The 26,667-nt window shown below is 48.8% G+C and overlaps 1 protein-coding gene across 1 annotated transcript in view; it reads left to right on the top strand.

Moving 5' to 3' along the window:
- Positions 1–17,914: 17,914 nt before the first annotated feature.
- The window catches only part of ADCY3 (adenylate cyclase 3), a 123,645-nt gene continuing 114,892 nt past the window's right edge, over positions 17,915–26,667 (top strand). The window contains exon 1 of the mRNA XM_063123784.1: positions 17,915–18,774. Coding sequence (XP_062979854.1) covers positions 18,100–18,774 — 675 coding nt within the window. The 5' untranslated portion in view covers positions 17,915–18,099. The remainder of the gene's footprint in view (positions 18,775–26,667) is intronic.

Here is a 26,667-nt window from a genome sequence, read left to right as displayed (position 1 = left end):
ACCAAGAGGATGAGGCCGTAGACCCCTGCTGTACATGTGGGGGACTGGAAGTGACCCCTTATGGGTCATTTCCGACCCCATGCCAAGAAGCCCTACTCTGGGGGGAGGGATCACCGGATGAGGTCAGGTGACCCGTCTACAAACCCATCGAGGGCATGAGGAGGTTGCAGAGGGGTCACGTCACCCCATCAGGGACGCCGTCCATCCAGGGAAGGACGTTTGTAACTGGGACGTCTTGGGATGGGGTGGGGGATGATCCAGGGCCTGCTGCCTTCCCTCCCAAATCTTGCCCTGCGACTGGTGCTAATTTCTACTGGCCCCTGAACTCCGTTGTGATTCTGTTTTTGGGCTGTGTAATGTGTGTGTGACTGCCTGGCTGTGTTTTGCCCTCTGACTGCTGTGTCGACCCCTCCTGCCTTAGCCTGAACCCGTTAGGGATGTCAGAGGGATCCAGTTGGGGGGTGGAGCTCCACACATTTTTCTCAGCTCTGCCCCCCAGATTCTGTTCCCTCTTCCACCAGCTGTGGCAAGAAGACAGGCCAGCTGGCGGAATTTCTGCAATTTTTCTTTTTTTGGTGCACAAAGCGTTTCTGCCAATTTTATGCCAATGTGCGCAATTTATAGCCGAATTCACGCAAATTTCTACTTGGACATCCCTAACCCCTATATCTAATGGCTTCCATCCCCCCACTTGTATGGCAGGGGGCTAAAGGGACGAATCTGTTAGAAGAGGCACATGGCCCCCGTCAGGAGATGCCTCCATCTGGGTGGGGCTTCCGGGGGTGGGGTGGGGCTTCTGGCAGAGGCGGGGCTAAACCCCCTGACTATGGGCGCATGGTGGGTTTCGAGTCTGATGTGAGGTGGCCTTTTTCAATACTCACCTGACCTCGACCCTCCGCCTCCCATTGCAGGCTCGCCAGATCCCCAGTCCAAGGAGCTGTCTTTGTGCCGCTTGGACTCAAGAATGGACTGAGGGGGATGGAGGTGTCCCCAAGAACTGGGTGAAGGGGAGGAGGCATTTGCCTAGAATCCTTCCCCTGAAGCTTTCACGATGGCTTTCCTCGCTCCAGTCCAGGCCCCAGGGAAGAGGTCGTCACGCAGTGACCCCTGTCTCTTCTGGGTTACGCTGAGCAAGGCAGCAGCCACATCAGCTCAGGCTGGAGGCAAGGCAGGGCCTTGGAGAGCCAGAAGTGCTGGCTGGACGTTCCTCTCTAAGGAGCTGTTGTTCAGGCAAAGGGCTGCAGTCCAGAGGAGCCAGAAGAAGGCTGAAGGAGCCTTGTGCAGAGGAGAATGAGTTTGATGTGAGATGGCCTTTTTCAATCCTCACTTGACCTCCTCTCTCCGTCCCATGTCGCAGGCTCAGCAGATTCCCAGGCCCAGCACCCGTCTTTGTGCCACCTGGACATAGAGTTGAGCGAGGAGGATGGAGGTGTTCCCATGAACTGGAGGAAGGTTTGCAGTCAAGATGGGCCTTAAGAAAACTGGCTGAGGCAGATCTTTCAATGGTTCCAGCTGGTTTGCATTCTAACTGCAGTTTTTAACAGGCCAGCTTCAATTTCTATGTTCTCATGCTCTTGGTGGCTGAAGAACACATATAGAAGAGGGGTGCTGAGGATTCCTCCCAAGCTGGAATTGCATGCAGTCTGTCTTAATCTGAAATGTCCTCAGGGTGTTGTTGAACCTCAAAAGGAGGGGACCAGGCACTGCCTTCTAGGCAGACCCCACCTGGATTGACTTGATCCAGGCTTTGATGATATCGTTCATGAAATTTCTGGATGCGTTGATTTCCTTGGACATACTGGGAGACTCGCACGAGCGTGCTTCTAGTTGATTGCAACCTTTGCAATCAACCAGATATTGGAGTCCGTCCACTGTACCCAGGAGTCCAGAATATCCTGGATCTTAAACTCTTCTTCTCTATCGATTTGTATTGGAGGCGGGAGGCTTGATACTGATGTGGGTCTGAGTCAGCTGTGAAGGGAATAAGGAAAGATGGAACACTGGATGAATGTTGAAGGAGCTGGGAAGGTGGAGATCGAAAGCCACAGGAATGATCATCTGGATGATGGGGGAAAGTCCCAGGATGTGATGCTCCAGTTTTCAGCAGGGATGAACAATTTTGGGATACTTGGTAGAGAGCCAAACTTTATCTCTGATTTTTCAGGGTTGGTCTGGTGGTTGCTTCTTATCAGCCTGGGCCTTATATGACTCTTCTGCTTGTTCCCATTCTTCTCTATGGCCCTTCTGGGCATGTGCACCTCCTCTAGGAATTGGTCATCTGCTGGTCCAGTAGGATGTGGGCAGGGATTTGGGAAATACTGGGCGTGGAAGTCATCATTTGAGAAAAATGAGCTTCACTGCATAGACGCCTGAACAGGGTTGTTGTAGGCCAACTCATTCATGGGCTGAATGAGTTGGTGAGGCTCAGTTCTCATGTGGATCAGTCGTATATCAACACAGCTGTGGTTCCAGAAGTTGATTTGTCTATTCCATCTGCCTATCTGTTGGAGGGTGATGAGCAGAGGAGAGCTATCCTATATCCAATGACTGAAAAATACACCAGCTGGTCCAGGAGGTCTTATGAAAATATTAGTTGGAAATAGAGTTGTTCTTTTCCCTCTAGTGTAGAAGAATGGTACAAAATAAGGTAAAGGCATCAACTACCACTAGATTGTCTGTGTGTTATTGAGGCTTAGGTAGCTCTGTATGAACGTCTAGGGTCACTGTTTCCCAGGGTCCATCGAGTTGACACAGGAGGTATCAGGTCCTCTGCTTTCCCAGCGTGATCGTTCACACGAACGCACAATTCACAGGAGGTAACATAACATGGTGTGTCTTTCTTCATGTGTTTAACCACCAGAGATCTCTGGTTATTCGGTGGAGTGTTTTAAAGAGTCCAAAGTGGCCTGACAGAGGTCAAGAACTTGAGAATGAGCGAGACCAGCAGGGAAATACCAGCAAGAATGCATAGATAGAAGCCCGTCAGGGCTGTCATCTTCTGCTGGTGCTTGTACCTGCACAATGGCAAGCATCTTTTTGCTGCCATTGGCGGACAAGGGTTAGCAAGTCGGAGTCTTGGATGGTGGCTTCAAAATTCCGTCAATACAAGAGGCACATCTGGCGCTTTCTACAGATCTTCAGGTTTCCAAGAAAGAGCATCAGCCCAGTGGATTTGGCTGAGTGGAATTCACAACAGTCTGGAAGCTGATCAGCAGAAAAAGCAGAGACCACCGTGTTTGGGCGCTGGTTGAGTTTTTTTAGCTCTTCAAAGGTGCTCAAGATTGCATAGGTCAGTCTGAATTGTCACAGTGTAATATACTCCTTCTACGCCAGGTTTTGGAGGCTCCCTTGATAGCCAGTAGCTCCTTCTGTCAAGTGGAGTAGTTGCATTCCTATGAGGTCTGTTTTTGAGAGAGGCAGGCACATGGGTAGGGAGGTTCTGTGCCACACTTGATGCTTCAACCGTTTCTCAGGTAATGTAAATGAGTACTTGAGCTCCAATGAGCTGCCTTTTGAGAGGGTCAAAGGACATTTGAGCCTGAAGGGTCCACTTGAAGGCCACCTGGGTTCACAACAGGTCTGCTGACGGAACAAGTATTCCCTATTGAAGGTCCGTCTCTACCATGATTGTATTTGAAAAGGACAGAGCGTCCAATTGAAGGTGGAGTGGGTTTTTCCATATTTTGCGCTGTATCTGTTGACTTGTAGTGAATTTTGGTCTTTCCACCTTGGTCAGTTTTGGAATCTTAGTGCCAGGAACCCGTGGTTTCGGGTTCCACCACACTTCCCCTCTTGGACAGGGAGGTTCTGTGCCGTGTCCTGGTTGATATAAAATGACTCCAATGGCCACACGGGATGCATCGGCTATTTCCCAGGTCAGGGTGTCTCTACCTGTCACATCAATGGATCTTAGGCTATGTCTTATTCACCAAAACCTTTTGTGTTGTGCTGGTTGGACGCCGTGACGTCTCTTGTAGAAAGGACTGTCTAGTGCTTCTTTTAAACACACATTTTGGCAAGATCCAGTCATTGCTTCCTTTTGGGAGGAGGTTCTCATACTGAGGAATTTTTTTAAATAGTCCGCATAAATGGATTCTCTGCACCCTTTTGTCAGTGAAAAACTGATATTGTGGCAGTAGAAGGATAAATGGACTGAGAACTTTCCAACGCTTCCAGTATTTGAACGGGTGTCCTATAGACATGGCCTTCGAATGGATCCCTATTTGGATATCTGGTCTGCTTTCTGTTATGTACGTAGATTTCCCCCCTTTTTTCTTTTCCTTTTGTTGAAATTTCACAATAATATTTTTTAAAAAGTTTTAAAAAATGGCTACACCAAAATGGGACACTTCGTTGTGGACTGGTGGCCTCTTAAACGTTGATCCAACTGCTGTGGGGTCCATCGCAGTACAGCTTACGGATTTTGCCATCCTCCAATTCCCCAAACATTTTCTCTGGATGCACTGCAGCGCACTGCAAATGTTCTCTGGCCCCATGGCTCCACCGCTGCTGGAAAGCGACTCCAGGTGTGAAAGGGCTGGCACCAATTCCTCTAGTCCCATCCTCCTACGCGGCTGAGGGACAGGAGAAGCTGCAGCGGGGTCATCCCCAGAATCCGACAATGGGAGAGCAACAGTCTCGGGCCGAGCAGGAAAAGATGGGAAGGGGTGCTGAAGGCTCCCGCTGACGTCTGGTTATGTGTGACCTGTCTGAACCGGAGTCCTTCTCGGGGTACTGCAGAGCCTGAGAACCAGGGGAGGCCCTTTGCAGCCAAAGAAAAACTGCCAGCCGTTGTGTCACTGGCTGGATCTCTTGTACCCTCAGGGCTTCAACAGGTGACTCCGTTTTGTCATGAGGAGCTGACACATGCAGGAACCGGGACTGTGCATTTCATCGAGAGGGTCTACGGTACGCGTGGAGTTTGCTGTAGAAATGTGTCAGGAGCCGTGCCAAGAAGGACCGCTGCCCTTGGAACACCTGCCATGGAAGATCTGGTGAGTGGGAGCTTCGAACTCTCAGCCCGACTGAAGAATGAAGGGATCTTGTCACCTCTGCTGTGGAGTTCCAGCCATATGTCTTTCCCCACTTCACCACATGCAGCAAATCCAGGCCCTGGTCCATGGCTGCTGTTTTGGTGGGTGTCTCCCTCCTATTCAAGGCCACAAGGCACCAAGTGCTAGAAAGATGATGGGGAACAAAGCAGTGTTGTATGACATCACCTGCAGGGGAGTCCAAGATCCAGGCCAGCAAGGAGAGTCGTGGGGGGGAGGGATTGATCCTGAAAAATGGCAGTAAAACTGTCCATTGGGAGAGTAGAACAAGGGGTGAATGAAGCAATGTTCCAGGTTGGTGAAAAAAGCAACATACTGTAGATCTTAGGTAGATGGACCCTTGGTCTGATCCAGCATGGCTCTTCTGATGTTTTGATCCAGCATTAGAGGCACTAAGCTGAGGAACACCAGTTGCTGGGGAACATTGGTCTGAGGGTGCTGTTGCACCATGTCCTGCTTGTGAATTCTTGGTCGACAGCTGGTTGGCCACTGTGTGAACAGAGTGCTGAACTAGATGGACCTTCAGTCTGCTCCAGCAGGACTCTTTGGATATTCTGATGTTATTAAGGTTTATGTTTAAGGCTTAGCTCAAAGCATGCACAGGTCTCCCTAGTGTCAGAGTTGAGGATGGAGTTTTAAGTCGGGCAGCTTGAGGCCTTCGAGAATTCCCAGGGCACCTTGAGCTCACTGCGGCCTTCTCTGTTGAGGTGAGATGTCTTGAAATGGTTGGGGAACTCTTGACAGACGGATAGAGCAAAGAGCTGGAGGCAGGAGAGATAGGCCAATGGGCCAATGGTGGTCTTGTTGTCCATTGTGCCTTTTGCTTCTAATGCTTGTTTCGTGTGTTCCAGGGCCCTTGTTGACGTCCGTCTTTCTGGGTCCCTGGCGCAGGGAGTCGCTTTCAAGAAATCCTCCTTGACCAGGAAGAAACTCCACGGTTCCATTCTGTTGCCCAGATCATCTACACCGAGGTGTCCTGTAATTGCAGGAGAACTCTTGACAGGTGGGAGCCCTGAGGGAAACGCCGTGGGAACGTGGGAATGGGTTGGCGAGTTGCTGTCCCCCAACTTTCTTGAAAGGAGACTCCTGGAGAGGCAGGATTTCAGCACTCTTCTGTGTTGCCTATGTCACTCCCTGGATCACTTCTGTAGAATCAAAAGGGGTGATTTCTCTAAAGAGAGAGAGCTGACAAGAAAGCCAGCAGTCCCCAGCAGTCCCAGTCTTCAACTGATTTCTCAAGTGCCCAGCTCAGCCCCAGGAAATTCCACTGTGACCCGCACAGCATGGCTCAAAGCTCCCCTTTACTGACAGAAAAAGATACATCACAAAGAGGACTCACCATCACTGGTTTTCCTCCTGTGGGTTATCTTAAATTTCCTCCCACCCTCAAAATGGGAGTGGCTGACACCAATGACAAATCCATCACCTCTCTAGCAATATTCTTGGTTGGTGAAAAAAGCAACAAAGATCTTAGGTTCATATCTGGTAGATGGACCCTCGGTCTGCTCCAGCAGGGCTCTTCTGATGCTCTTAAGGGGACGTTTAGGGCTTAGCTCAAAGCATGCACACACAAGTCTCCCTAGTGCCAGGGTTGATGATGGAGTTTTAACACGGGCAGCTTGAGGCCTTCGAGAAATCCCTGGACACCTTGAGCTCACTGTTGCCTTCTCTGTTGAGATGAGATGTCTTGAAATGGTCGGGGATCTCTTGACAGATGGATAGAGCAAGGTGCTGGAGGCAGGAGAGACAGGCAGACGGGCCGGTGGTGGTCTTCTTGTCTGTTGTGCCTTTTGCTTCTCAGGCTTCCGCCATGTGTTCCAGGGCCCTTGCTGATGGCCCTTCTTCTGGGTCCCTGGCACAGGGAGTCGCTTTCAAGAAATCCTCCTTGACCAGGAAGAAACTCCACGGTTCCATTCTGTTGCCCAGATCATCTACACCGAGGTGTCCTGTAATTGCAGGAGAACTCTTGACAGGTGGGAGCCCTGAGGGAAACGCTGTGGGAACGTGGGAATGGGTTGGCGAGTTGCTGTCCCCCAACTTTCTTGAAAGAAGACTCCTGGAGAGGCAGGATTTCAGCACTCTTCTGTGTTGCCTATGTAACTCCCTGGATCACTTCTGTAGAATCAAAAGGGGTGATTTCTCTAAAGAGAGAGAGCTGACAAGAAAGCCAGCAGTCCCCAGCAGTCCCAGTCTTCAACTGGTTTCTCAAGTGCCCAGCTCACCCCCCAAGAAATTCCACTGTGACCCGCACAGCATGGCTCAAAGCTCACCTTTACTGACAGGTACATCACAAAGAGGACTCACCATCACTGGTTTTCGTCCTGTGGGTTATCTTAAATTTCCACCCACCATCAAAATGGGGGTGGCTGACACCAATGACAAATCCATCACCTCTCTAGCAATATTCTTGGTTGGTGAAAAAAGCAACAAAGATCTTAGGTTCATATCTGGTAGATGGACCCTCGGTCTGCTCCAGCAGGGCTCTTCTAATGTTCTTATGTTCTTAAGGGGACATTTAGGGCTTAGCTCAAAGCATGCACACACAGGTCTCCCTAGTGCCAGGGTTGACAATGGAGTTTTAAGATGGGCAGCTTGAGGCCTTCGAGAAATCCCTTGACACCTTGAGCTCACTGTGGCCTTCTCTGTTGAGGTGAGATGTCTTGAAATGGTCGGGGATCTCTTGACAGATGGATAGAGCAAAGAGCTGGAGGCAGGAGAGACAGGCAGACGGGCCGGTGGTGGTCTTCTTGTCTTGTGGCTTTTGCTTCTCAGGCTTCCGCCATGTGTTCCAGGGCCCTTGCTGATGGCCCTTCTTCTGGGTCCCTGGCACAGGGAGTCGCTTTCAAGAAATCCTCCTTGACCAGAAAGAAACTCCACGGTTCCATTCTGTTGCCCAGATCATCTACACCGAGGTGTCATGTAATTGCAGGAGAACTCTTGACAGGTGGGAGCCCTGAGGGAAACGCCATGGGAACGTGGGGATGTGTTTGCAAGTTGCTGTCCCCCAACTTTCTTGAAAGGAGACTTCTGGAGAGGCAGGATTTCAGCACTCTTCTGTGTTGCCTATGTAATTCCCTGGATCACTTCTGTAGAATCAAAAGGGGTGATTTCTCTAAAGAGAGAAAGCTGTCAAGAAAGCCAGCAGTCCCCAGCAGTCCCAGTCTTCAACTGGTTTCTCAGGTGCCCAGCTCACCCCCCAGGAAATTCCACTGTGACCCGCACAGCATGGCTCAAAGCTCCCCTTTACTGACAGAAAAAGATACATCACAAAGAGGACTCTCCACTTAATGGTGGCAATTTGCATATTTCCCCCCCCCTGAAATTGGGGTTCCACCATTTGTGCAAATAGTAATTTTCATAATTTTTTTGTTGTTTGGAAACTTGAAAGGCGTGCAAATGTTGCCACCTTTTCAGAAGTTGCACTTTTGTGCAGCTGTGTATAATTGCTTTGCAGCTCCGCAGAAGCATATTATACCGCTCTTGTTAGTGTGAATGGGAGTTGCGAAAACAGGGTGGAGTGTAGATCTCCGTTAAAAGGACTTGCTGGAGAATCGGGGAAGTGTGCAATGGAAGCGGGCACGTGCCCAAATGTTAGTTAAACACTTCAAACCCTGAGGATCAGTTCGTTAAGTGGGTGATCTGGTCTTCCTTTCCCAACCTGTCAGTGGGTAATTTGACAGCTGTCAGTGTCAAGCCTGTGCAAATTACCCTTTTGCAGTGATCAGGAGCAAAGGGGAGGGGAATTGACAAGTCGTTTGACAAGCTGTTTTGACAAGTACAAAATATGGCTCTGATGAAGTAATGCAGATGGGGATGAAACTGACAAGGATATTGACATTGATGCCTTGGTGGCGCTACATCGTGGGCACACACCATATTTGCGATGGTGTGAGTGTCACTGAGTGTGATAATGATGTTGAATGGCAGGAGATTCAGGACAAACAAAAGGAAGTACTTTCTCACAGCACAAGGTGTGGTGGTACCAACTCAGATGGCTTTAAAAGGACATTTGTGAAATTCACGGAGGACAAGATTAATGGATACTAGTTATTTTGAAAGGTTTTAATATCTTGAGGTTGTCAAGACTTGAAAATTCTAAACTCAGTTTCATCCTTCATAGATTTTGGATTCTTTGTTTGGTTGATGAGTTGTGGTTTTAGTGGATGACAAAATTAGTGTGTGTGTGTGTGTGTGTGTGCTGGGGGGAACTGCCTTTTGATATCTCCAACTGTTTAATCCCCTCGGATGATGTAATTTTTATTCTCTATACTATGTTACATGGGGTAGCACCAGTAATTAGCCACAACTTATATAAACAAGTTACATAACTCAGAATAGATGAATATTAAAGAACAAATAAAAAAGCAGGGGGATCCTATGAATACTAAGCAAGGAACTGCAAGCAACTCCTTCTCCGTGAGCCCCTGACGAAGGAAGTGAGGCAGGTGGCTACTAGGAGGAGGGCTTTCTCTGCTGTGGCACCCCGGCTGTGGACCGAGCTCCCCAGAGAGGTCTGCCTGGCGCTTACATTATTTTCCTTTCGTCGCCAGCTGAAGACCTTTTTATTTTCTCAGTATTTTAACACCTAATTTAACTTAAATTTAAACTCTGCTGTTTTAATCTCATATTTTAACCTATATCAATTTTTGCTGTGTGGTTTTATCCTGGTCGTGCTTTTTATATTGTATTTTGTATTTGTGTTTTTAAATTGTTGGTTGTTTTATTATGCTCTTAATGGTTTTAATTTTTGTGAACTGCCCAGAGATCTTCAGCTATTGGGCGTTATAGAAATGAAATAAATAAATAAATAAATAACAGGAAATCTGAAAAGAGGAACAAATTATCGAATACAGAATTACAAATCTTAAAGAAACAAAAAAGTTGAAAACTCACCATGTAAAAAAGAGATGTCTTAAAAGGGTTAGTCCAGATGCAACAGCTGCCAGTTTAAAGGAAATCTTCACAGTCGGGATATGAAAGCTTAATGTACTGATTTCACAGCAGATATTTCGGTACATGGAAACTTTGTGTGAAGTCTTATTTCAGGGCTTGGGCACCATTAGTGGAATTTAACCAACAAAATGTAAATTTCTTTTAAAATAAGTTGTGTTCGTAGTTTCTCATGGGTTTTACACTGACCATGCCGTTCCTAACATACACCAAAGGATCCAGTTCAAGAGATGCCGGCGGGGGGTGGGGGGATTTATCATTCCAAATATTCCACAGAAGAATTGGCAAATCTATATGGTTTGGGGCCATGTTCCCTCCCGAAGGACCAGGTTCATAGCTTTGAGGGTTGCCAAATTCAGTGTTGTCATCAGAGACTTCTGTGTCACGCTGTGACTTTTGTCTGTTGATCCCTTATGGATAAGAGAGAACGTAAGACGTGCCCTGATGCTGGATCAGACCAAGGGTCCATCTAGTCCAGCACTCTGTTCACACAGTGGCCAACCAGCCATCGGCCAGGGATGAACAAGCAGGACACGGTGCAACAGCACCCTCCCACCCATGTTCCCCATCAACTGGTGCACACAGGCTTACTGCCTCGAATACTAGGCAGGGCTAGCAGACATGGGTAGCCTTCGCCTCCAGGAATTTATCCAACCTCCTTTTAAAGCCATCCAAATTGGTGGCCATCACTACATCTTGTGGTAGTGAGTTCCATAACTTAACTATGCGCTGTGTGAAGAAGTCCTTCCTTTTATTGTTCCTGGATCTCCCACTACTCAGCTTCATGGGATATGACCCCAGTGGGTTCTAGTATTTTGAGAGAGGGAGAAAAATGTCTCCCTATCCACGTTCTTCACACCAGGCATAATTTTGTACCTGGCTACAGTTCTCCATACAGTGATTGCCTCTACTTTAGACTACTGAAATGTACTGTATGTGGAGGTGCCTTTCAGGCCTTCCTGGAAACATCACTTCATACCAAATGTAGCAGCTCAGATACTAACTGGGACCCGTTTTACAGAGTATATCTCGCCAGTTGTTTAAACAACTGCACTGTTTCTGGCCAATTTCTGGCACAATTCAGACTGTTAGTGCTTCTCTATGAAGCACGGAGCAACTTGGGATATTGTTCCTATTGCATAGCTGTGCCCAAACACTGCACCCATCCTCTGAAAACCTCCCAATTCCCTCACCATCTGAACTCAGGTGGGTGGCGATTGGGGAGAGGGCCTTCTGAGTTGTGGCACCCCAGCTGTCGGGAGCCTGACGGGACACCCGCCAGGAATTCAGGCAAGAACTTTGTCTCTCTTAAACAAGGACAGAATAGACACAGAAATCTCCTGTCTCCTCTCGGACATGACAGAGTGTGCAGTGTCACTTCATGACTAAAATATATAAGGACACGATGCACACACCACCTTACCTGGCACCAAGAATGCACTATTTTCTGCACCAACGTGTATCTTGAGCTGGCTTTAAGCATTGGCATCTTTTCTCTCTCTTTTTTTAATGGATGTCTTGATTGTTCTCTGTCCATTTCAATTTTGCAATCTCCACTTTCTTACTTTTATGCTACCCAAATAGCTTTGAAGGGGCAGCCTAGGGATTATTTTAAATAAACAAATATTTGAAAAAGGAGCTATCAGCCTTTAGGCCCCGGACTTCTTGAACATTTAGTAAAAGACAGAGAAGGGTGGTCATTCTCTTCTCTCAATGGGGAGACGGGCAAGGCTTTTTGCTGCTGGAAAACATTTAATACCTCCACTCTGCAGTGTGCAATGATTCTCTGTATTGCAAAGTTCAGGATGCAGACAGTGTAGGGTGATATTGATAACTTGAGCCCGGAATAACGGGCTCAAGTTAAAGGAAGCCAGATTCCGGCTGGACATCAGGAAAAACTTCCTGACTGTTGGAGCAGTGCGACGGTGGAATCGGCTACCTAGGGAGGTTGTGGGCTCTCCCACACTGGAGGCATTCAAGAGGCAGCTGGACAACCATCTGTCAGGGATGCTTTAGGGTGGATTCCTGCATTGAGCAGGGGGTTGGACTCGATGGCCTTGTAGGCCCCTTCCAACTCTGCTATTCTATGATTCTATGATATGATATGATGAGAATACAAAAGAGGCCGTATCAGTGTCATTAATTTAATCTACACATATTTGTCTCCTTTGCTTTCTCTTATACCTGGAAACACTTCCCAGAATACCTTCATGACATTCTCTTACTCCCTTTCCTCAAAACCCACATTTACCATGAAGTGTTGATATGCCCCACCTATGCCCCACATTACCTGCTGTAATGCCTAAGGATTTTGACCACATAATGCCTGTGCTTCCTTATTTGTACTGATTCCTGGTCTGTTTCCAGGCCCAACTCAAGGCACTGATTTTAACCTTTAAAGCCCTCCATGGCTTGGGACCAGATGACCTTAAAAGGTTATCACACAGAGGAGGGCCAGGATCTCTTCTCGATCCTCCCAGAGTGCAGGACACGGAATAATGGGCTGAAGTTACAGGAAGCCAGATTCTGGCTGGATATTAAGGTAGTATGGCCGTAGGCCGGCTGGACATCAGGAAAAACTTCCTGGCTGTTAGAGCAGTACGACAATGGAACCAGTTATCTAGGGAGGTGGTGGGCTCTCCCACACTAGAGGCCTTCAAGAGGCAGCTGGACAACCATATGTCAGGGATGCTTTAGGGTGGATTCCTGCATTGAGCAGGGGATTGGACTTGATGGCCTTCTAAGACTCCTTCCAACTCTACTATTCTGTGATTCTATGATTCTATGACCTGAAATACGACCTTCTCCCATATGTGCTCCTTCACACCTTAAGTTCTTCAGAGGTCCGCACCAGATGAACTGAGGCATTTAACCACTAAGGAAGGGGTCTTTTTGATCATGCCAGTGAGCCAGTGTGGTGTAGTGGTCAGAGTGATGGACTGGGAGCCAGGAGATCCAGGTTCTAGTCTTCACTTGGCTATGTTGCCCTCCCATGGTCAGGAGGGACAGTGGGAAAGAGGGAGGAGGGAATGAGCAGACACTCCTCAACCCCCAGCATTGGTAGGGCTTTGTGGTGACACTGGCCGGACGAGGGTCTTGTGAGGCGATATTAGCTTTTGGGGGCCTCTTCCTGGCCTCTTTGAAATATGGCTTCCAGCAGAGAGATATTATTGCTTGAGACATTAAGGTGTGCCAGGGCACACCCCTTGCGCACGCCTATGCTGGGCTAGACGACCAAGGTCTGACTAAGTATAGGCAGCTTCCAATGTTCCTATATTTGAAGACTGTTATCTTGTCTTCCCCTTATTCTCTTCTCTATGTAAACATAGCTAGTTCTTTCAGTCATTTCTCAAGGACTTGGTTTACACACACAAACACACACACACATACACCCCATCCTGGTCACCCTATTCTGGATGCTCTCTGGTTTGTCAAAACCCTTTGCCAATGCCATGCCCCTTAATCTACGCTTGCCAACCACGCAATTATTGTTTTGGCTGCAAGACACTAGATTTATTTCCCTCATTTTAAACTGAATTGAAATAACGGTGTGAACCCTTGTAGAAAAATCTGGTTCTCTTTGGCTAGCATTTGATTTCCTCATAGCTAGAGAAAGAAATACAGTCTGACACCATCATCATCATCAACAACAACACAAATACTTAACATTTCTTTAGTACTTTCAAGAGTTGAAAGCACTTCACGTGCGTTATCTAGCTTTAATCCTCACAACAACCTTGTAAGGTAGGTTAAAAAATAATCCCTAGTGCTGGCAGTTGGGGCCTATTCATTCCAATGAGTATTTAGAAAAGTATAATTGTGTAATTGAAGCAATGAGTAATTTTCCCACTCCCCGTTTTAAGTTGTAGTAAAAAGGTATTCCATTTGCTCATGCAACTAAGATGGTCTTGTGAATCCACCAGTATGTGTGAAATTTGAGATGGCACTAAACATGCTGCTTTCTGAGTGTTTATAGCGGTGGCATGGCCAACCCAAACAATGAACATCAGTGCTACTTACTGGTAGACTTTCCTGCTTGTAGGTCCTCAGTGTTCCCATTTTACTGACAGGGAAACTGAGGCCAAGGCATATTGATTTCCCAGTGGCCACCATCCAAGGAGTTCTGAGTTGAGCGGGGGAATTGATCCCCTAACTTTTAGGCTCAGACCATAACATTGTGGCTATTGGACCATATCAGCCAGTCAAGGCTGTGGCTCCCATTTTTGGTGGGCTATGAATCCACTCTGGGTTTCAGTCAGAACCATCCAGAACGCTAAAGGTGCTAGACCGGTACTAGACCTAGTTTGGGAATAGTGTTCAGCAGTTTGGTTAGCCCCCTTAGAGTTCTGATTGCTTCTGATTGAAACCCAGAATGGATTTACAGCCCCATCGAAATCGGAGCCACCAACCTTCACTGACAACAGGCCTCAGATGTTGGGAGCAAGGCTGAACGAGATCCTGAAATCCTCTTTAAAGGCAGGGGTTGAGTCTTCAGCACACGTGAGCCTAAAGGTTGAGCCTTCAGCATGTTTAGCCTGGAGAAGAGAAGATGGAGGGGAGACATGAGAGCACTCTTCAAAGACTTGAAAGGTCGTCACACAGAGGAGGGCCAGGATCTCTTCTCGGTCCTCCCAGAGTGCAGGACACGGAATAACGGGCTCAAGTTAAAGGAAGCCCGATTCCAGCTGGACATGGTATGGAGAATATGGATAGAGAGTCCTCCCATGAAGCTGATTGGTGGGAGATTCAGGACAAATAATAGGAAGTACTTCTTCATACAGCACATAGTTAAATTATGGAACTCACTACCACAAGATGTAGTGATGGCCACCCATTCGGATGGCTTTAAAAGGGGGTTGGATAAATTCCTGGAGGAGAAGGCTATCCATGGCTACTAGCCCTGATGGTTGTGTGCTGCCTCCAGTATCTGAGGCAGTAAGCTTGTGTGCACCAATTGCTGGGGAACATGGGTTGGAGGGTGCTGTTGCAGCATGTCCTGCCTTGTCGGTCCCTGGCTGATGGCTGGTTGGCCATTGTGTGAACAGAATGCTGGACTAGATGGACCCTTGGTCTGATCCAGCATCAGGGCACTTACGTTCTTATGACATCAGGAAAAATGTCCTGAGTGTTAAAGCAGTACGACAATGGAACCAGTTACCTAGGGAGGTTGTGGGCTCTCCCACACTGGAGGCCTTCAAGAGGCAGCTGGACAACCATCTGTCAGGGAGGCTTTAAGGTGGATTCCTGCATTGAGCCGGGGGTTGGACTCGATGGTCTTATAGGCCCCTTCCAACTCTACTATTCTATGATTCTATGAAACGACCGTAAGAGCGCTTCTTTGTTGTTTATTCGTTCAGTCACTTCCGACTCTTCGTGACTTCATGGAGCAGCCCACGCCACAGCTTTCTGTCAGCTTCTGGCCATGTACAAAGTGCCTTCCCCTCTCTGCCAAGTTCAGTCGTGGCGACCTGGGAGACTGGGCCGCGGGCATCTTCTCCCCGTGGTATCTCCGTGGTGGTGCGGAAAGAGTTACCTCTCCAAGCAGCCGAGAGAAAGAGGGTGGGCTTGGGGCGGGAGCCATCACGCTCCCCCGCCTCGCCTCATAGAATCATAGAATAGCAGAGTTGGAAGGGGCCTACAAGGCCATCGAGTCCAACCCCCTGCTCAGTGCAGGAATCTGCCCTAAAGCATCCCTGACAGAGGGTTGTCCAGCTGCCTCTTGAAGGCCTCTAGTGGGGGAGAGCCCACAACCTCCCTAAGTAACTGGTTCCATTGTCGTACTGCTTTAACAATCAGGAAGTTTTTCCTGATGTCCAGCTGGAATCTGGCTTCCTGTAACTGGAGCCCGTTATTCCGTGTCCTGCACTCTGGGAGGATCGAGAAGCGATCCTGGCCCTCCTCTGTGTGACCTTTTAAGTATTTGAAGAGTGCTCTCATGTCTCCCCTCCATCTTCTCTTCTCCAGGCTAAACCTGCCCAGTTCTTTCAGTCTCTCTTCAGAGGGCTTTGTTCCCAGACCCCTGACCATCCTGGTTGCCCTCCTCTGAACACGCTCCAGCTTGTCTGCCTCCTCCGCCACGGGCTGCCCTTGCCCAGACTCCGGAGCAGAGCGTGGGAGAGGCCAGCCCAGGGCGCGGGGCCCGCCCGGGGTGGGGTCGCTGCCGCTGCCTCGTTTGCTCCAGGAGACAGCGAGCAGGGCGCCAGGGGGGCGATGCGGCCCCGGAGGCTGCCCGGCAGGAGCCATCGCCCTCCCCTGGAGTGAGCCCCGAAGGCTGCGCGCAGAGCAACCCGGGTTGGGCAGGAAGGGGGTGGGGGAAGGATACCCGCCCCCCGTCCCCGCCTCTTTCTCGTGATCTCTTCTGCTGGGATCCTCCGGAGATCTGGAGAGGCGCGAGCGCCCCCCACCCCCTGTCCAAGCTTTCTGGCTGCCGGAGGGATCAAGCAGCCCCCAAGCACCCCTGATCATTGGGAGGTTCTCCCCCTCCTCGGTGGGGGGTGGAGGTTAGTGGGGGGAAGCACCTCCCAGTCCTCAGCGCCCGAGAGAGGGATAGCCAGCCAGCCACGTGGGGGCACGTCCGCGTCTGCCCTGCACTTGTCGGAGTTCATTAAATGTCTCGCGTCTTTTGGCTCGTCTGCAAGGAGCCGCCCCAACCCGGCCGCTTGGCTCCTCCTCCCTCTGCTCCTCTCGCGTTTGGCGTTGCGCTCGGGAGGAGGCTTCGCAGGCGCTCCTCTCTCTTGCGCATGGCCCTGGCGCGCGCCGGCTCAGGCGCACGGGGCTTTCAGGTGCCGCCGGGGGAAAGACGCCCACGCTAGAGAGAGAGAGACAGACAGACACAGAGAGGGATCATCTTGGATCCCTGGTCCAAGGAGCCGGGGAGGCTGGTGCGCTGGGAGGATCCGAGGGCGATGGAGGAGAACAGAAGGGTGGAGAGACCGAGCGGAGACCGGCTGCGCCGAGGATGAGGCGCCGCGGCTCTTCCGTGGGTTAAGGGCGCTGCTGTGGTTTGGGCTGTCTCGCTGCGGAGGAGGCTTCCCTTTTCCCTCCTCTTCCTCCTCTTCCTCCTCCTCCTCCAACCTTCCATCACAAACCGGCAGCCAGGAAAAGGATGCCCGGAGCAGCGTGGCGGAGTCTGCGCCCACCTCCGCCGCTCCCTCTCACCGTGGGAAAGACCTGATTCGCTCGGCCAACCCTGGGGTTCGTTTGGACCGACCCGCTTCTAGACACGCGAGAAACCTGGTAAGCAAGGGGAGCTGGGCGTTTGTGGAAGTGACGCCAGGCAACGGGGCGAGGCGGTGGGGAAACTGAGGCAGTGTGTGTGTGTGGGGGGGGGGTTCTACCTGTTGGGACGTCCACCTGCTTTCCACTTTCCCAGGTTGTTTCCCCCCACCACATCTGGATCCGAAAACTGTCAACCCCTTCTTGACCACAGCTGGATGAGCTCTGAAAAGAAGCCCGGAGGGACGAATCCAACCTCCGCCCAAGCGTGTTTTTATTCCTGCAGTCACAGATTTGGGGGCACAGGAGAAGAGCAGCTAGGAAATATATTATTATTATTATTTTCAGGGGAATCAACTCCATCTTCAAGGACCCTTTTCATCTTTGTGAGGGTGGGGAATCTCCTTTAATTCTTGAAACTGAGGGGTAGAGAGACAGAGTGTTTGATTAAAAAAAAAAATTCTCTGCTGCCTGGCCAGCTATGTCTTCGTTTTTTAAAAAAACAACATGTTAGTTTTTAATTTATTTTTAGCGCACAAACGGTGGGGTGAAGTTTGAAAGGGCGGTGGGAGGGCTCACAGCCGGCGTGTGGGAATTCAGCGTTCGGTTCACTAGGGCGGAAGTGGGCAAAATGGAGGACGTGTTGTTGTTGTGTGTGTTTTTGTGCTATCAGGATGTTCCTTTCTCCATTAGGGGCCTGTATGTGTTGGACGGCGAAGGACGTCGGAAGAAGGCCATGGATAACGGCTCCTGACGCCTCCATGCCTTGACCTGCCCCTCGCCTGGTGTTCATGGGAGACGGATCGTCGCTGAGGTAACTTTTGGCCTTTAGGCAGGTCCTCTTCACAAATTCTCTGCGGGTTGGTTGGCGAAAACGAGCAGAATGCCCCGGAACAGGGCCTTCTCCGAGCCCGAATACTCGGCGGAGTATTCTGCAGACTACTCGGTCAGCTTGCCCTCCGACCCCGAGCACGGGGTAGGACGGACCCATGAGGTTACCGTGAGGAACTCCGGCTCGTGCCTGTGCCTGCCGCGCTTTATGCGCCTCACGTTTGCCCCGGAGTCCCTGGAGAACCTCTACCAGACCTACTTCCGGCGGCAGCGCCACGAGACATTGCTGGTCTTGGTGGTCTTTGCTGCCCTCTTCGATTGCTACATCATCATCATGTGCACTGTGCGGTACACCGCGGAGAAGCTGCCCCCCACCTTAGCCGCCTCCGTGGCTTTGGCCGCCCAGATCCTCCTCTTTGTCCTATGCAAGTATGAGCTCCTGCCAGATCGCGTCACCCGGAAGTTCATGCCTTACGTCCTGTGGATACTCATAGCCGCCCAGATATTCTGCTACCTGGGCCTGAACTTCTCCCGTTACCACGAGGCCAGCGACACGGTTGGCTGGCAGGCCTTCTTCGTCTTCTCCTTTTTCATCACCCTCCCCCTGCGCCTCACGCCCATCGTCCTCATCTCGGCCGTCTCCTGCGGCATTCACACCCTGGTGTTGGGGGTCACCATCGCGCAACAGCAGCAGGAGTTCCTCAAAGGGAAGGACTTGCTGTGGCAGGTAAGGCCCGTCGTCTTTGACTCTGGCAAAAGGGAGAAGGCCTAGGAGTTAATGGAAGGCTGGTCAAAGGAAGGAGGCGGTGGGCCTCTTAGGTTTTGCTTGGTGGATGACTGGGCTTGTCCAGGTGGAAATGGTGGAAGACTCTGGAGACAAAACGCTTCCACAAGATGGAGGAAGTTCTTCTCCTTCCCCCCTTTCTATTCAGGCAAGTTCTACACTAGAGGAGACTTACACCTGCGGTGTTATAAGAATTTGACTTAAATTCAGGGCTGCTAGTCTTCAGCTATTGCACATATGTCATTAGGGTGACCCCATGGAAAGGAGGATCGGGCTCCTGTATCTCTAACAGTTGCATAGAAAAGGGAATTTCAGCAGGTGTCATTTGTATGCATGCAGCACCTGGGGAAATTCCCTCTCCATCGCAACAGTGAAAACTGCAGGAGCCCTGACCTCTTGACCATATACAAAAGAGGGCAGGGCTCCTGCAGCTTTCACTATTGCGATGCAGAGGGAATTTCATGCCTTACGTCCTGTGGATTGTTTTATTAACCTGTTGGTTGTTTTACGATGGTTTTAATTTTTGTGAACCGCCCAGAGAGCTTCGGCTATTGGGCGGTATAAAAATGTAATAAATAAATAAATAAATAAATAAATTTCACCAAGCCCTGCATGTATACAAATGACACCTGCTGAAATTCCCTTGTCTATACAACTGTTAATGATGCAGGAGCCCTGCCCTCCTTTCCATAGGGTCATTCTATACCAGGCTATTTTAGCTTCAAGCTCTTTACTGCCTGGTACTGAGCCATCGGAGAGACATGTAGAATTCCAAGCATCACGAGGGACTCTGTGCACAATTTGGATTCCTCAGAACCTTAGCTGGGGTTTACAAAAGCAAGTGTGCAAAAAAAAAAAGTCCAACAGCAAGGGGTGAAACCGAAACAGGAGTCCTTAAAGAATGTTATTTCTATAAGGCTTTCTTGAAATAATGTTTATTCCGACAAGCCAACGCGTTTCGGACTCCAGAAACAACCTGGGTCCTTCCTGAGGGCAGTTTCAAAAAGCAGCTTTAGTTCCTTATATGGATACAGTAAATTCCTAAGCATTATTTCAAGAAAGCTTTATCGAAATAACGTTCTTTAAGATAAGGAGACCATATGGAAAGGAGAACAGGGCTCCTGTATCTTTCACAGTTGTATTGAAAAGGGAATTTCAGCAGGTGTCATTTGTTATGCATGCAGCATCTGGTGAAATTCCCTCTTCATCACAACAGGTAAAACTGCAGGAGCCCTGCCCTCTTTTAAATCTGGTCACTCTAGTACAGCTCCTGCAGCTTTAACTGTGGTGATGAAGAGGGAATTTCACCAGGTGCGACATGCATGCAAATGACACCTGCTGAAATCCCCTTTTCTATGCAACTGTTAAAGATACAGGAGCCCAGTCCTCCTTTTCAGAGGGTCACCCTATTTAAGAACTCCTGTTTTGGTTTCACCGCTTGCTGCTTGGCTTTTGTTTTGCACACTCCTACAGGGTTCTCCCTTCCTCCCTCCGTTTACAAAAGCAAACTAGAACAAACCCCTTTCTTGGGGCTGGCGCAATTGCAGTTGTGTGTAATAGCAGTACTTTGAAGGGTGTCAATGGGAGCCCCACATTGTGCACTGAGAGGCGTGTCCCTCTGCACAGGATCACTTGCACTGTTGCAGAAGATGGCGGGGTGCAACGGTTGTTCTCACATAGCTGCGCGTAATGTGATGGTTGTGCCTGCAGCAACAGCCCCAAGGTATTCCCAGGGACTGCATGTTCCAACCAGCTGGGGAGGCAAAATGGCTGGAGAAAGTGTGTAACTCAGTGGCAGAGCGCCTGCTTTGCCTGCAGAAGCTCCCAGGTCTGGTCTGCTGCATTTCCACGTAGGGCAGGAAAAATTCCTGCATGAAACCCTGGAAAGCCATTGCTGCCAGTCAGTGTCGTCAGTACTGGGCTACATGGACCCAGGGTCTGACTCAGTATAGGGCTGCTGCCTCTGTTCCTGGCCTTGTCTTTGACCTGTGACATGGCAGGATGAATCCGAGTGCATTTCCTGTACCTACTTACGTCTGTTGGGATCTAAGGGCCCTGTTTGTTGACTCAGGCTGCTGGTCCAAGAGTAAACATGCGATCTACTTTTTCTGTCTTATCTAGTTTTTCTATCTTTGCGAAATCCCACTTTTTCTTTTTTATCACCCAGTAGACTAGCTCCTGTATGGACCTGATGTAGCCGCTTTGTCATAGAATCAGAGAATAGTAGAGTTGGAAGGGGCCCATGAGGCCATTGAGTCCAACCCCCAGCTCAATGCAGGAATCCACCCTAAAGCATCCCTGACTAATGGCTATCCAGCTGCCTCTTGAAGGCCTCCGGTGTGGGAGAGCCCACATTCCTGCTCATCATAAGCGACGCTGATTAATAAGAGACTGATCTATGCGTGCCATAGAACGTGGTGCTAGAACACTGAGCTGTATCGCAGGGACAGCATTGTACTACACAATCACATTTTTTAATGCTCCACTACATGAAAATCTCCCTTCCGTTCAAAAACCGCCAGACCAGGCTTGTGGTAGAACCTTCCACCCCAGGGTGATAATTTCTGTGTGCGTGTGTGCCACGACACAGGCTCTGAACACTAGACCCGGCTGCAGCTACTCCCTGCTCAAGCCAAGCCCCACCGCTTGATACGCCTGAGGCAAGGGATAAAGCCCACCTTCCTCCAAACTATGTGGAGAAAGGGGTTAAAATGGAGAAAGATCTTAATATATATAATAATGCGCTGTGAGTTATATCTACTTAGGTGAATGATTGTCAGAGTGGGTGCTACATGTGTAAACTTAAGATGATAAATGCCAAACAGACACGTGGGATTTTTGTGGTAGTTTAAAAACAAAACAATCAAAATTTATTTTTAAAAGTTCATAAGCTTTGTTTCAAATAACAACATTTAAAAACCTTTTTGAAACCTTTCATACAATCCTGTCACTCATTCACATACGCGCTTTCCTTTTTCTCACACAATCACTCTTGAACTTTCTTTATGCTCAGTATTTATTAATATACTTCCACTACGTGCACACCACACTCCAAAGACACCACTCTCTACACTGACTCTCAAATTTCCCAGAACTTAAGTACCATAAACACAGAGAGCACTACAGACTCTAAGAGTCCCTAACAAGTCCCCCCGAAAAGTTCTCTCAATCCCCTCCGTCCTTCCCTTATATAGGACTCCTCCCCACTCCCCAGACATTCTAACTCCGCCCACTCAGGCCAACATTCTAAAAACCACAGACTTACAAACCGCAGACATACATTTGGAATTGACTTGTGGGGAGTAACGCCACAGTGTGGGCTTACATGGAGGAGGATTTGAAAATGGTATTCTCCACCGGAAATACGAAGTGATGTAGTTCATTCTGCCCTCACCTCATTCTCCTGCTTTTGTACACCAGGCCAGAGTTTGAGGGATAATTTGTGTATGAAAAGGAAATTTGGCCCTGCACCTTTCCCTCTGAAGTGGCACCGGAGACAGAATTTGGGGTTAAAACTGGGGTGTTGATCTAACCTGACCTGACTATATTGGTTTTTGGTTTTTTTTGTAGTAGAGATGTGGGTGTAGCTCTGAGAATGCAAAAGGATCCAGGGGCAAAGAATGAGTGGAGTGACCAGGGTGATTGGGTGGAGAAAGCTCGAGCTAGTAATTATGCACTATCTAGAATAGTAATTTCTTTAGAATAGTATAGAATAGCAGAGTTGGAAGGGGTCTACAAGGTCATCGAGTCCAACCCCCTGCTCAACGCAAGAATCCGCCTCAAAGCATCCCTGACAGAGGGTTGTTCCACTGCCTCTTGATGGCCTCTAGTGTGGGAGAGCCCACCACCTAGGTCATGGGTTCCATTGTCATACTGCTCTAAAAGTCAGGAAGTTTTTCCTGATGTCCAGCTGGAATCTGGCTTCCTTTAACTTGAGCCCGTTATTCCGTGTCCTGCACTCTGGGAGGATCGAGAAGAGATCCTGGCCCTCCTCTGTGTGACAACCTTTTAAGTATTGTCATGTCTCCCCTCAGCCTTCTTTTCTCCAGGCTAAACATGCCCAGTTCTTTCAGTCTCTCTGCATAGGGCTTTGTTTCCAGACCCCTGATCATCCTGGTTGCCCTCCTCTGAACACGCTCCAGCTTGTCTGTGTCCTTCTTGAATTGTGGAGCCCAGAACTGGACGTAATACTCTAGATGAGGCCTTATCAGGGCCGAATAGAGAGGAACCAGTACCTCATGTGATTTGGAAGCTATACTTCTATTTATGCAGCCCAAAATAGCATTTGCCTTTCTTGCAGCCATATCGCACTGTTGGCTCGTATTCAGCTTGTGGTCTACAACAATTCCAAGATTCTTCTCGTTTGTAGTATTGCTGAGCCAAGTATCCCCCGTCTTGTAACTGTGCCTTTGGTTTCTATTTCCTAGATGTAGAACTTGGCATTTATCCCTATTAAATTTCATTCTTTATTGGTCCTTTGCTTCCTGTATGGGAAAGAGCGGCCTGTCTTAGTCAATTGTAGCATTCAGTTTGTGTCCACCAAGGGCATGTCTACACCAGCCATTTATCCCAGGATCATCCCTGCGCATGCAAATCACACACAGGGATCCCGGGAACAGGCAGGGACGATCCCTCCATTTTCCTGGGATAACCCTTAGGTGTAGAAAGGGCCCAAGTCTGGAATTACAAAAAGAGCAACTTGGCCTTCTGTGAAAGCAAAGTTGTACAATGAGCTGTGGTGTTGTTGCATAAATAATTATTAAGTGCCTAATATTAAATATCTCCCCCCCTAGAGGCCTTCAAAAGGCAGCTGGACAACCATCTGTCAGGGATGCTTTAGCGTGGATTCCTGCATTGAGCAGGGGGTTGGACTCGATGGCCTTGTAGGTACCTTCCAACTCTGTTATTCTGTGATTCTATGATTCTATCACATTTCACAGCTCATGTGAAGTTCGTAGAAAATCCCCCATCTAGGCTGAGAGTTGCTTAGCTTTTCCAGAGATTCATTTCCCCTCTGACTCTTCTCTGTGCTTAATAACAATTTCTGTGCTTGTCACGGAATAACCACAGAACTATGTCTATTAGGATTTATTTTTGGCGACATTTAGGTTATTCTTACTTCTCGGATTGTACTTCTCGGTTTTACTATAGAGTATCCTCAGCCAAGTGGGTGTACAGCTGCCGCCTTCTCTGAGGAAGTAGGGTCCTTGCCTATGAAATCTAATGAGACAATTTAAGTCGCTAGTCACCAAGATGCTGCAGCGCTTTTATTTATTTTGGTAATCTTGTAAAATCATGGATATCTCTTGTATCAACATTGAAAAAAAGCAAGAAAGTGATGTCATTGGGATGCTGGCCTCACATTATTTAATCTATCTGAGGAAAGAGGCGATGTGGAGAAAAACAGCAATAGCAAACAAGGTTTTTAAAAGGGGCTATTTTAAGGATACGGTGAGGGCAACAGGCCTTTATCTTTGAAGACAGGTCACTGCCAAAAGCCAGAAATGGTGCGGAGGTGTTGACAATTTCCAACAGAGAAGTGGGGCAGAAGTGGTAAATCCAATGTGCACCCTTCCACCGTCCCCCCTAGCAGCTTTTCTCATAGCTAGGCTCCAATCCTGTAAACTATCCCAATTACAGGGTGAAAAGGACCTGGGAAATGGGTTCTTCTCCACTGGAAATCACCCCATCTCCTGCTGATTAACTTTCTATTTGGCAGTAGAATCATAGAATCATAGAATAGTAGAGTCGGAAGGCGCCTAAAAGGCCATCGAGTCCAACCCCCTGCTCAATGCAGGAATCCACCCTACAGCATACTTGACAGATGGTTGTCCAGCTGCCTCTTGAAGGCCTCCAGTGTGGGAGAGCCCACAACCTCCCTAGGTAACTAGTTCCATTGTCGTACTGCTCTAACAGTCAGGAAGTTTTTCTTGATGTCCAGCTGGAATCTGGCTTCCTTTGACTTGGGTCTATTATTCCGTGTCCTGCACTCTGGGAGGATCGAGAAGAGATCCTGGCCCTCCTCTGTGTGACAACCTTTTAAGTCTTTGAAGAGTGCTCTCATGCCTCCCCTCCATCTTCTCTTCTCCAGGCTAAACATGCCCAGTTCTTTCAGTCTCTCTTCATAGGGCTTTGTTTCCAGACCCCTGATCATCCTGGCTGCCCTCCTCTGAACACGCTCCAGCTTGTCTGTGTCCTTCTTGAATTGTGTTGCCCAGAACTGGACGCAATACTCTAGATGAGGCCTAACAGGGCCGAATAGAGAGGAACCAGTACTTCACACAATTTGGAAGCGATACTTCTATTAATGCAGCCCAAAATAGCATTTGCCTTTCTTGCAGCCGTATCGCACTGTTGGCTCCTATTCAGCTTGTGATCTACAACAATTCCAAGATCCTTCTCATTTGTAGTATTGCTGAGCCAAGTATCCCCCATCTTGTAACTGTGCCTTTGGTTTCTATTTCCTAGATGTAGAACTTGGCATTTATCCCTATTAAATTTCATTCTGTTGTTTTCAGCCCAGCACTCCAGCCTATCAAGATCACTTACATGCCTTTGAAGACACAGGTTGGCCGCAAGCTACCATCATGTGTAGTCCTGCCCTAAGTTGTTTTATAGAGAAAGTTCTTTTGTGGGGATAATGTTGTCTTGTTCTTCATGACGACACTGAAAACTTGCTGGGTAGGACTAATAAGGGGTTGTAGTGACCAATAGGCATTCGGGATCAGTTTCTGAGCTCCATCTAATATTGAAAATAATTGAAATCATGAAACTAGTTCAACTTTCCCACATCCTGGTGCTCTTCATTCATGTCAGGCTACAGACCCCATCATTCCCAGCCAGGGCATGCTGGCTGGGGATGATAGGAGTTGCAGTCCATTGTGTCTAGAGGGCTCCAGGTTGGGGAAGGTGGCATAAAGTATGGGTTGTGAAATCAGGCATAACACCAAACCATAGTTAGCACAAACCATGATTTGCAAACTAGCTGGGGTGTAGTCTTGCAACGGGCTGCTGCGGGAGCCAAGCCTGCTCCACATGGCCACAACTCAGATGCGCCAGAGGCAAAGGTATAAGTAGTCATGGGTGGTCCAGAGGCCAGATTTCAGGAGAGGCAAGCAACAGTTTGCTCAAACAGGAGCTGGGTTAGGGTGAAGGTTTTATGGGCCTGGAGTGTCTCCATCAGCTTGCGAGGTTAGCTGATAGATCTCTGGCCAGTGCTGCAGCTGAGAGACTGTCCCTGAGTTAGAGAGCCTAGGCTGGTGGGGTCACGCAACAGTTAGGGTGACCCTATGAAAAGGAGGACAGGGTTCCTGTGTCTTTAAGAGTTGCATAGAAAAAGGAATTTCAGCAGGTGTCATTTGTATGCATGCCGCACCGGGTGAAATTCCCTCTTCCTCACAACAGTTAAAGCTGCAGGAGCTATACTGCAGCTATCCTGTGACCAGATTTCAAAGAGGGCAGGGCACCTGCAGCTTTAACTGTTGTGAGGAAGAGGGAATTTCACCAGATTCTCCATATATACAAATACCTGCTGAAATTCCCTTTTCAATACAACTGTTAAAGATACAGGAGCCCTGTCTTCTTTTTCAGATGGTCACCCTACGCAACAGAGTTCTGGTGGCGCAGGAAATAAGGCACTGGAGATCTTGGTTCAAGATTTCCCTTGGAACCTCACACAAAACTACTTCAAACTATGCATTCGAATTCTGCCTTGCTGGGCGGTCAGAAGCCATGGGCCATTAATTCGGACATTGCAGCAAACCGTGCTTACATTTTCTGAACTGTTGGGTTTCGGTGTGTGATGTCTGGATTGAGGCCGCGTCTTTCCTGCATAGG

Source organism: Elgaria multicarinata, chromosome 4, assembly GCF_023053635.1.
Source record: "Elgaria multicarinata webbii isolate HBS135686 ecotype San Diego chromosome 4, rElgMul1.1.pri, whole genome shotgun sequence".
Classification (NCBI taxonomy): domain Eukaryota; kingdom Metazoa; phylum Chordata; class Lepidosauria; order Squamata; family Anguidae; genus Elgaria; species Elgaria multicarinata.
This window is presented reverse-complemented; position numbering and strand designations above follow the sequence as displayed.